This window comes from Neofelis nebulosa, chromosome 8 (genome assembly GCF_028018385.1).
Source record: "Neofelis nebulosa isolate mNeoNeb1 chromosome 8, mNeoNeb1.pri, whole genome shotgun sequence".
In the NCBI taxonomy this organism is placed as follows: domain Eukaryota; kingdom Metazoa; phylum Chordata; class Mammalia; order Carnivora; family Felidae; genus Neofelis; species Neofelis nebulosa.
Window position 1 is genome coordinate 14,861,618 of NC_080789.1, and position 12,040 is coordinate 14,873,657.

The window sequence follows — 12,040 nt, forward strand, 5'->3', positions numbered from 1 at the left end:
CTACTGCTCACTCTCTGTCTCTCAAAATAAATAAATAAACTTAAAAAAAAGGCTATCCAACAACATTTTACTAATGTTTCCTTCAGTGTAATGTGATTAAGAAGGGTTTTTACTTTCTTCTTTTGACTTACCTACTTATCCTGTGTTTTGAAAAGTGAGCATGTATTACTTATAAATAAGGGTAATTCATTATTTTGAATAACAGAGAATTAAAATTATGTTGTTCTGGATGGATAATAATCATTTGCCATACTATGCTTTTAATATAAATTTTATTTTGTATTTGTTTTTTAGTTTTAACCAAGATAGACAACTATACTCTCCTGGATTATTCCCTAATCAGTTCTCCAGAAATTACTGAGAATTACATCGACCTGAATTTGAAGGTAACTTTATCATCATCAGAATTCTCATCCTGGCTCTCAACCACCAATATTCGAAGAACAAATATTATGTGCAAAAGGAAATATAACTACATATCTTTCATATAATTTAATTTCCCTTCAAGCAATTCCCTCATGTTTATGCTCTTTCAAAAGACTATTCAACATTTTCTTGATTGTATTACCCAACACATGTCTAGTGTTGGGTATCATGGAAAGTATCATGATGTCTTTGTTTCTGGGCACAGGTCTGATGCTAAGGGGAAGGAGGTAGAGTGGTTCTATGTGTATCAGAACTTAATACATCAGTAGATCATATGTATCGATACTCCTATTCCTGACCGGTTAGTCAATTTAACTGAGGGATGTTGACCTTGGTCAGGCCCATTCACAGATGAAAATGGTGTTTGCTGATTCTGGAAAAGAGATTAATTGTCTTTATGTTTAGTTTTGCCCCAAAGTTAATATCATTGTTTTCTTAAGCGCATATTGACTTTTATTTCAATTACTGAGAGTCATTCAAATCAGTTAAATGTTACTCAAGGCATATTTTGTGATAACACCACATAGCTAATGAGGGCAGCATTAGGAATGCCACAAAGATGCTTTAACCCATTGAGAGTCCTGGGTCCTTCTGAGTCTCACTGTGACACCCCAGATGCTCGCTAGTCATAGAGTTTGAAGGTGGAGGGTTTGGTATCTCTACGTGGCACCTCAGGAACTATGCAGAGCTGTATATCCAGTTAAATGCACCTGCCTTCCTTTTTCTGGGAGAAGGTCACATCCCAGGATGGACAGACATGTCCATATCTGCTCAAGAAGTTAGCAGAGCTGCGAAACCAAAGTCGCTGGTCAGGGAGTCAGAAGGCCTTGTCGTCTTTTAATCCCCAGAGAGTTTCTGGTATTTTCCTGATTCTGACATGAGTGGACCCATTGTCTTTAGTGCTGTATGTCTGAGTCTTCACCTGATACATTGATGATCTTTCTCTCTGTTTTCCCACAGGGCGTAGTCTACCCACTGGAAGACCTCACTGACCCTCCCTTCTTGCCAGTTCCCTTTGTGCTGCCGGAACGCAGTGACTCTATGTTGTATGTTGGAATCTCTGAGTTTTTCTTTAAATCTGCATCCTTTGCTTACTTTACAGCTGGAGCCTTCAACGTCACTCTCTCCACGAAAGAGGTGAGGAGAGTTAATGGATAGTGACAATCAGCGCCAGCATTTAGTCTTATTATAAGTAGCCCGTTACAGGAATTTTAAGTCATAATTTCTATTTCCTGGGCCTTTTTAGACCCTCAATCCTACCAGCACATGAATGAAGTAATTGTTAATTTAATGTTTTTATTAACTGGAAGTTGTTGGGTTTCCAGTTCTGCTATTTTCAGTTTTGTGTGATACCAGGCCACTGTTCTAGAATGATCTTAAATAAGGCCAGGACTCTCCTCACCACTTATGACCTGTGACTTCGGGCACTTTCAATTTATTTAACTTCTCTGTGCCAGAGTGTCATCATTTGGAAAATGGGGATAATAATAATTCCATTCTCCTAAAGTTGCTGTGGACATTAGGGAGGTTTAAATACACGTAAAGCATTCAGAGCAATGCCTAGCACAGAGTAAGTGTTGCTTATTATCTTTATTGTTATTATGGCTTGTGTTATGCCTACACAAAGAGGAGAAATTGTTGGTAATTGCAACCGATTTATCTATAATGACTGGTAATAGTACACATACTCATGGATTCTCTTTCCCGTGCCCCTCCCTTTTATGATGAGAATACTCTCTCCAGTCAACCAACAACTTTTATCAAGCATCCCTTACTAATCTTTTTATTCCATGGGTCCTAATTATACAAATGGTTATAAAACTTGTGTTCAAAACAGTAGGTGTGGCCACACCAGCTACCATAGAGTGCCGAGAATTAGAAAGGTTTAGCTTCAGATTTGAAAACCATTCATCTGTGAAGATAAATTACTTAAGCATCCTTTGTCTCGGTAATCTCTGAAAAGGTGGGCAATAATACAAGACTTATTGTTAACCACTGTAGAATGTTTACACATGGATCATACATGTATGACATACACAGTGTTGCCAAAGTTAAAAGGCACTCACTCAAAAGGAAAGTAATTACTCCAAAGGAACGTACTTCATGTGTGACCTTGGACAAGTCACTTTATTTCTCTGGGCCTCAGATTTCCTGTGGTTGGGCTATAAAGTGATAAGCTACCTTTAAACACTAATCATTTGTTGGTATAACAACTTCATGATTCCTAAAAATATAAGGAAATCTAGGCTTTCCCTGAAAAGAGAACCCAGGTAAAAATCTTACAGTGACATGATGGTCTTGATTTTCCAGATTTCCAACCATTTGGTTCAAAACTCTCAAGGTGTTGGCAACGTGCTCTCCAGGGTGAGTGCTGAGGGTTCAACTCCTAGATAGTTCTGGAAGGTTCGTGGGTTCTTTCTATTCCTTTCTGGTCCAAACCTGAATCCATTTTTCCATTCTGAAGAGGTTTTCTTTTCTTTTAATAAAATTTCCACAAATATTTATGAAACAAGTTAATATTAAAGGCATTATAAGTTTACAAAATAAATCAACTCTCCCTTCCATAAGGTTCCACCACACATCTGAAATAATTGGCTTAAATGGGAAATGAGGGAATAGTGCCCATGTTTGTACCTTTCGTGAAGCAACTATTAATCTCGTGCCTTTGTAGCACCTGCATTTGGACATAGTGTACTGAAAGGTTCAGGTTTGCTCTGAGAACAGAGAGATGTTCATAGAGCATCCTGGCTTTAGAGCAAGGATCTTGAGTCAGACAGTCCTAGATTTGAATCCCAGTTCTTCACTTGGAAGTTAAGGAAATTATTTAACCAAAGAAGACTCACTGTCTTCAGCTATGAAACAGGGATTCTGATAAAACCTGCCCACAGGGACTTTGTGAAGATTAAACCAGATAATTCTGATATGTTCAGTGAATGTCAACTGCTGGTATTCTTTGTTTTTTGTGTGGTATTGTTATAATTATTGAAGAGATTTGTTCCTAACTGCATGATGTAAGATTTAATCACCCCCATGCCACCCTGAACTGGTGATTTTCCCTCATCAACTCAACCCCCTTCTCCACTTCTTTCCCTGGACATGGGCAGATCGCAGAGATCTACATCTTGTCCCAGCCCTTCTTGGTACGAGTCATGGCAACGGAGCCTCCCGTGATCAGTTTACTACCGGGTAATTTCACCCTGGACATCCCTGCCTCCATCATGATCCTCACCCAGTCCAAGAACTCAACTGCTGAAGCCATCGTTTCCATGGACTTTGTAAGCCTGTGGGGGCAGGAGGGCAGACTGTGGACACAAGTCATGTTCCTACAGTGGGCCACTGACCAGCAGTGTTATACTCATTGTTTAGGGGCATGAGATCTGATGCGTCAGTTAGTGGTGAGGACAGGAGTGAGACTGGGGTGGGGGAAGTGTGGGAGGCCAGTGCTCATACCCCCTATGTGGTAAAATAACCTCTTCCCTTCCTCAGCTTCCTGTGTGCCATTCTCTCACTTCAGCTACATTGATAGCTGACTTTCTTTTTTCCCCAAAATAAATCAGGGTGGAAATGAAGGTTATTTAAGTAGATGAAGGCCAAATGCAACCCAATGGAAAGGGACTAATACACTGAATCCAAGTGAAATGTCACGCACACACACACACACATATACACACAAACACACGCATGCACACACAAACACACAGTACATGGAGAAGAGAGATTGGGGGAAAATAGAAAAATAATTTAAGAGAGGTCCCTAAAAAGTCTTTATAATTATTTTTCCTACCTGCAAGACAGCATTTACAGAGCTATTTTTTTTCTAGTACCTCTAGGAATGAAAGGGAAAGTAGAGCTTACAATATTTCCATTTCTTGTTTCCAAATAAGAAATGATATTTGTGGCCAAAACAGACAGATTCAGTTCTCTTAGTGATGAATGCTTTTGTTATCTCCAGGTTGCCAGTACCAGTGTTGGCCTGGTTATTTTGGGACAAAGACTGGTCTGCTCATTGTCTCTGAACAGGTAAGTTTAATTGATTTGAGTGTTGAAATCCTTAGTAATAAGTGAGTCAGCAGACCATAGAGACAAAGTGAATATTAACAGAGCAAGTGAAGTTACCATTGGCTAGAACATGAATCACACAGGCACTTCTCCTGTAATGACCCAGATAATTTCAAAGTATGGGCTTCACTAAAAACTGTGCTGTGGATTTTTCTTTTTCCTTCCCATTAGATAATATTCAGATAAAATAGGGAGCCATATAATTGTAAATATAAATCCATAATATAAATTCACATTCTAATGGTACACCAGTATAAATTAATGTTCCTCTTCAACCATTTCAGAAAGCATGCTGTTGAGGAAAGAGCATGAAACTTTGAGGTCAAGGAACAAAGTGTCAAATATCTGGTCATTTGTTCCATCACCATGATCAAGTCTGTTAACGGCTTTGAGACTCAGTCTCCTTGTCTGTAAAATACTGACGTTGGACTGGGGCATTGCCGAGGTAGTTTCAGTCTCTGAAACTCCAACCCCATTACTAGAATGTAGAGTTTAACAAAACCATGCCCCATAGCCTAGCTGGCTCTCAAATGAATGCCATGCAGTGTGAAAGGGATTCAGCAGGTCATATACATAGACCATTGGACAGTAATTCCCATTTGGAAGAACTGTCTGCAAAGCCCATTTTCCTCTGCCCTGTGAGGCAGATAGTTGAAGCCATGAATCAAACTTCCTGGGGGGAGGGGACATGATATTTGGAATGATTAGAGGGCCCAGACTAAATCCATGGAAGGAAGATGAAAAGCTATAAACAGGCCAGAGAAAGCAGAGTCTGGGAAGAACAGGAAACCGACAGAAGGGAAAAGTAAGTCAATAACCATAAGTCAACTGGATGGTTATGAAGACTATTGCAGAAACATAGTAGATGCTTTCAATAAAATGACACTAAATGGAACAAACAGAATACAAAACTGCATAAACACAGCACTCAGCTGTGTAAAATAACTTTCCATCCAGACAAGAAAGTGAATCACAGATGTAGAGTTATGTTAGGATATGAGATTGAGTGGGTTTTTCTCCTTAAAATTCTCTCTGTAACTATATTGTTTTCGCAATAAAAGGAACAACAACAAAAAAGGTAGTATGGTTTCCCAGAGAGAAAAGATTTCAAAAAGGCTTTATTATGTTTTACCCAGCTCTGCAATGCAGGACTAATTTCTGCATTAGTCTCAAAAGGCACAGATCCTAGAGCCCATGGATGCCTTAGAGACCCATGAAAATGTTTTGATATATTTTGAAAGAAGAATTAGAAAATGAATACAATCCAGGTTGGATTATACTTATCTTTATAACAACACGGTCTTCAAATATGATTTTTAATATTTTTTTAGGGAGGGAGGGCTCCTGGAGGCAAAAGTGCCTGAGGGCCCCCGAAGTCATAACTTGGTCCTGTCTCCACAAGGTCAAGGCTGATGAAACTCTAAACCTTGATGGGTCATCTTTGAAATGGCATCTTTTAATAGCTGAGGGGCTGGAAGCCAGAGAGCAGGAGAGGAGGAGGGGGAGGGTGGCAGCTGAGGGGTAGGAGCTAGGCCAGGAGAAAAAGCAGAGAATTCGCACTTCAGTTTGCCTGCGCAGCACTGCCACAAGTATTGGGGAGCCCTCCGTCTGCAGCCTGAGGACAGGGCTGCTAGGAAAGGGGGCCTGGAAATCTGGGGGAATGGGGAAGAATGGGGGCAAGGCCACTAATTGAGGCAGCAAGCTCTTGAGAAGGGAGAAACCCCATTTGTACTTGAGCAGGACTTTGGTTTACCGACAGGATTTGGAGGAAGGATTTAGTAAGGATGGGGCCTCAGGCTTGTGGCAAGAGGTAGGACAGACCTTAAGGAGCAGAGAGACTAGGTTCACTTCTCTGCTTAAATCGTGCTGACTCTCATCTCCAGTGTTCCTACTGGTAAGAAACTGCACGTTCAGAGGACATTAGGTTTATTTATGGGGAATAACTGCAAAAATGGATTACAAACTGCTAAGTTCACATCATCCAAAGAAACATGTGGATCCATTCTCCAGCTTCCTACAGCCCACAAGCGAGCTTTGACCTGGCAGGCACAAGCTGAAATCAAGACTCCTGCCTTCCTGGAGTCTCACCTTCCTCCCCACCTACCTCCCACCCCCGACGACCACCCCATTCCCCTGCTATCCCTATTAGATTTTCCTGCTGGGGAGGCTTCTTGCACCTTAGGCTTCCTGAGGCCTTAGTGGGGTCTGAGCAGAACTGGATACATAATTCGCAAAGCCCCACACAAAATGAAAATGTGGAGCCCCTTTCCAAAAACTTATGAAGAATGTCCAGATGGAGACAGCAAGGCATTAAACCAAGTGTGGGCCCTTCTGAGTGAGGCACTGTCCCACTGCACAGGTCACCAGCATTGAGTCTGCAGGTGGCTCCTGCAGGGGGTGCCATGGCAAACCTGGGGCAGTCAGAAGACAGTGGGCAAGGCAGATGGGCCAGGCATCACTCAGTCCCAAGGCAGCTGATACAAGGCTTTGCAGAGGAGCAGAGTCTGTGCTGAAGGAGTGCCTTGGCCTTTGGCTACGAGAATGGCAGCCCGACCTCCCCCACGACTGCCCCAGCCAGCGCCTCCTCTCCCGGTTCCACAAGCAGTGCTTTTCCAGATGGAAGGCCTGATTTGGTCTTAGGTGATTTCAGAGAGACACAGCACCGAGAGGTGTAAAGGAGGTAGAGATCAGTGAAGCATCCCTGATAAGAACCTGAGAAACAGGGTCTACAAAACAGGCTCCCAGAACACCAACCCCCAAAACATCTTTCTAAACATCCCCTGCCTGAATGTGTCTCCTTCTAGAGCTGCTCACTGCTGGCTACGTAGACAGGAGACACAGAAATTGAGGCGAATCCAGTGTGGTGAGTTTAAAGAGGCAGTGAGAGGGGTGCCTGTGTGGCTCAGTAGGGTGAGCATCCATCTTGGGCTCAGGTCATGATCTCACAGTTCGTGGGATTGAGCCCTGCATCAGGCTCTGTGCTGACAGCTCGGAGCCTGGAGCCTGCTTCGGATTCTATGTCTCCCTCTCTCTCTCTGCTCCTTCCTTGTTCACTCTCTGTCTCTGTCTGTGTCTCTGTCTCTGTCTCTCTCTCTCTCTCTCTCTCTCAAAGATAAATATGCATTAAATTTTAAAAAATAAAATAAAATAAAATAGGCAGTGAGATCACGGGCTTTGGAGTCAGACTAGTTAGTTCAGATCCCCACCCTGCCATTCATTAGCTGTGGGATCTCAGGCAAGTTACTTAACCTCTCTGAGCCTCCATTTTCTTCTCTATAAAATTAGGATATAATGTAAACCACTTCAGGGAGTTATTGTAAGGAATACATGAGTTAATACATGTAAAGTGCGTGTGAAGTGTTCAAGAAGGTTGGCTATGGCTATTATTTAAAATTTGGGGCCGGGGCGCCTGGGTGGCGCAGTCGGTTAAGCGTCCGACTTCAGCCAGGTCACGATCTCGCGGACTGTGAGTTCGAGCCCCGCGTCAGGCTCTGGGCTGATGGCTCGGAGCCTGGAGCCTGTTTCCAATTCTGTGTCTCCCTCTCTCTCTGCCCCTCCCCCGTTCATGCTCTGTCTCTCTCTGTCCCAAAAATAAATTAAAAAAAAATAATAAAAAAAATAAAAAAATAAAATTTGGGGCTGGCCTCAGCCAGGGGAAGGAGGTGCTCAATTATGAAAAATCATTTAAGAGTCAGGAAACACCTCATTGCCCTGTCTCCTGACCACTGATGGCAATTGGAGAAATTGCCTTTTATTTTACTATTCATGGTTACTTTTTAAATTTTTTTTTAATGTTTATTTCTTTTTGAGAGAGAGAGACACACAGAGCACAAGTGGGGAAGGGGCAGAGACAGAGGGAGACACAGAATCCGAAGCAGGCTCCAGGCTCCAAGCTGTCAGCACAGAGCCTGACATGGGGCTTGAACCCACAAACTGTGAGATCATGACCTGAGCTGAAGTCAGATGCTCAACTGACTGAGCCACCTTGGCGCCCCTATGGCTACTTTATTATTGAGGCTTTGCCATCTACTGGTCCCAGGCCAACAACTTCACCTGTATTACTTCATTTAAACCTCACAACCCTGTATCTCTAGGAGCTGGCACAGTGTTCAATTCATGTCTGAGACTGAATGAATAGACCTGGAGGTAGCTTATCACCCTGTTTTACAGTTTGTAGAGTTTCACAGGTCACAGAGCTATTAAAGAGCAGAGCCAGAACTTGAACCTGGGTGAGCAGTTTTCACACCCATGAGAGTTCAACTTAAGACATTATACTGCCTTTGATGTGGTGCATAGCCAAGACTTAGAAGATTTAGACAGCAAATACCCTTGTCCAGAAGAGGAACCCATGCGTGTGGAGTCACACAAAATTGAAGCAGGCAGTGTGTCCTTTCTCAAAGTTAAGAATTGATAACAGAGAAGCCGCTGGCAGTGGGTGACCTGTGATGGAAAAAGCACACCACCCTTTTCTCACTGCATTGAGAAATGGAGTGAAGGAAAAAATAAAGAAAGCAAAAGCAGGGATTACTAAGTAATCAACTTGACCTCTATGGGTATGTCTAATTAAGAGCACAGCCCCGTGGTCAGGCTTATCTGATTGTGAATTCCACCTCAGTCATTTGCTAGCTGTGTGACCCTGAGCAAGTTAATTAACCTCTCTGTTTCAGTTTCCTCATCAGCAAAACAGAGCACCTATCCACAGAGCTATTGTATGGGTAGATGAGAACCCATTCAATGAGAAAAACACGATGTTCTGCACATAATTGGGACTCAAGAAATATTCGTTACTACTAGTGGTGGTATTCTATTCTCTTTCCACCTTCTAAGATCACATTTTGACCAAATAAGAGGGAGAAATTGATCCCAAGAGACATGACAAGTCAGGACAGCCTTAAAAGCTATAGAATTGGCCTTCACAATCATAAACCAGATTTGTACCGGTCCATCTACAACTGAGGCTTTTATTCCAAACACAGTTCTATTTCAATGCTTTTTTTTTTTTTTTTTTTGGTCTCCATACAGGTGACTTAATTCTAACCCTTTTTCTTAATCACATGCAAAGCTCAAGGCAATCAGGTATACATTATTGTTGAACCATTTAGAACATTGGAAAAATTTTGACATTGACACGACTGAGGCATCGGACTCTCCCAAACTGCACCTCACACCAGTAATATCAAAACACACACACACACACACACACACACACACACCCCACCCCACCCCACAACCCCTCCCAGCCAACACCATCAGAGAATGCAAATATAGCTGGCCACAAGCAGATAGTGTCACCACCCAGTCCTACCCCTCACATCTGGGGCAGATAAACATTTCCCAATGTGAGCCCTCTGGAGAGAAACCCAGAAAAGAAAACAGGTCTGGAAGGATGGATTCAGTTTCTGTTGGAACAGTGCTTTCAACAGTCCATCAGAGCTGGGGCTTGGCACCCGGGCTGACCGCCATCGCCACCCTTCCTCTGAGGTTGTGGGGAAGCCTGGGCACAAGAGTGCCATAGGAGGACACCCTATCAGAGGAGGAAACCCCAAACGACTCCTTCCCCTTCTCCCAGACTTGTTGGGGCAATTTCCAGTCTGCAGAAGGCAATAAAGATAAAACATCAGGGAACTCTTCCTCATCAAGAGCGTTCTACAATACTGGAATGGGCTCAACACATTCCTCGCTTTAAAATCTTTCATTGTTGGGTTAAATCCACAGCCTGGGGTTGTCAAGCTCTTCAACGACCTTCCAAGCCAGCCAATCTTACCTCTCACAGCTCCTTAAAATGAACATTCTGCTTTAGACTGGCTCATCCTCAGAGTGACCCCAATTCCAATAAACAATTCCCACCCATCCTTTATCTGCTCATTTATCTATAGTCAATTCAATGAGAATTTACTGAGCACCTATTATGTGCTCTACACTGCTCTTGATACAGGGAGTAGAGAAAAAGGCAATTGTTTCTACCTTCCATGTCCATAGCCTGGTAAGAGAAACACTCAGATTAAAAGGCAAAAAATGGGGGTGGGGGGTGCCTGGGTAACTCAGTTAACCATTGTTATAAGATTTTGAGTGCAAAGATTGATTTTCAATGTCGGCTGTGGCCACAGCGTTGGAGGACTGGCATTGTGAGTGCCCGTACTTTGATCCACTTGAACTTCATTCTGTCCTATTTGCTATATCGACCCAGATCACGACCCCACCATCATCTGACATGCTTAAGAGTTTGCACTTTTGCTCCGGTTTTCAATCAGGGCAGTAAACCTTCTCCAAAACTTTTTAAATAGGCTCTACCCTTATATGTCTGCAAGGTAGGGCTATTTGAGCTCCCTTTCTCCCCAACTCTGTGGTTCTGTAATCGAACGAGTTTCTAGTAGGGGCACCTGGGTGGCTCATTCAGTTAAGCCACTGACTTCCTCTCAGGGCATGATCTCACGGTTTGTGAGTTGGAGCCCCGCGTTGGGCTCTGTGCTGACAGCTCAGAGCCTGGAGCCTGCTCCAGATTCTGTGTCTGCCTCTCTCTCTGCCCCTCACCCGCTCACGCTCTGTCTCTGCCTCTCTCTCAAAAATAAATAAACATTTTAAAAATAAAAAAAAAAAATTAGTTCCTAGTAGTTGTGCTTTAAGCAACAGGTTAGGGGCTCCCTACAGAATGAAAGGTCAAAACTGTGAACTCGGTCGCCACCTAGTGGCCGTAGTTGCGCTTGCGTGTTTTTCGGAACGAGGGCCCAGCGTTTTTGCTCTTTGCTCCACCTGTTTCTCTGCAGCTAGTAGGACGTGTCCATTAGCAAACTAACCTGGTAAGTATGCCTAGAGAACTAGGAAGCAGATAGAAGAAAGATGGCCTTAGGAGGAAAGGGTAATCAGTTCATGGGAAACTCCAGACAAGCTCTACTCACAGCAGGTGATCCTGAGACAGCCAGTCGTGGCTTGAAGTTGTGATGACAGAAATTCCAAGTGTGGAGCTCCTGGCTGGCTCAGTCAGATCATGCAACCCTTGATCTCAGGGTTGTAAGTTCAAGTCCCATGTTGGGTATAGAGATAACTTAAGAGATTACTCAAAAATAAAGTATTTAAGAAAAGAAAGAAAGAAAGAAAGAAAGAAAGAAAGAAAGAGAAAGAAAGAAAGAAGGAAAGAAGGAAAGAAGGAAAGAAAAGAAAGGAAAGAAAGAAAGAAAAGAAAGAAATTTACAGTGTTCCACCTCTCAGTCAGATGACTTTCTAAAACCTGGCCTAGGTTGCCCATCATAAATGGCAGTTTGGCCAAGAGGAGACACTTCTCCTCCTCACATTTCTCTGGCAATGCCTTCAAGTGTTTGTTCGACTGCTCACCTTCCTCCTTTAAAGATGCCCTATACTCTGGTTTCTCTTCAGATCGCATAAATCTTTCGCCTTTTACTAAAGATGCCCTAAGGGTTCTGGTCTTCGCTTCCCACTGAGATCCACTTGAGCCACGGTGCCACTGATGCCATCTCTGATCCCTGTCAGATCCAACCGCCTTTTTTGGTTGTTACTCTTGCCTGTCACTTTGAAGCAATCTCAAAACTTAATTCATAAT

General features: G+C 43.0%; 1 protein-coding gene across 11 annotated transcripts in view; it reads left to right on the forward strand.

Moving 5' to 3' along the window:
* The window catches only part of BPIFC (BPI fold containing family C), a 54,674-nt gene that overhangs the window by 36,281 nt on the left and 6,353 nt on the right, over nucleotides 1–12,040 (forward strand). For all 11 annotated transcript variants that reach the window (XM_058741484.1, XM_058741480.1, XM_058741482.1 and 8 more), the window contains 5 exons: nucleotides 295–386; nucleotides 1,387–1,563; nucleotides 2,737–2,790; nucleotides 3,531–3,701; nucleotides 4,379–4,446. In XM_058741484.1, coding sequence (XP_058597467.1) covers nucleotides 295–386; nucleotides 1,387–1,563; nucleotides 2,737–2,790; nucleotides 3,531–3,701; nucleotides 4,379–4,446 — 562 coding nt within the window. The remainder of the gene's footprint in view (nucleotides 1–294; nucleotides 387–1,386; nucleotides 1,564–2,736; nucleotides 2,791–3,530; nucleotides 3,702–4,378; nucleotides 4,447–12,040) is intronic.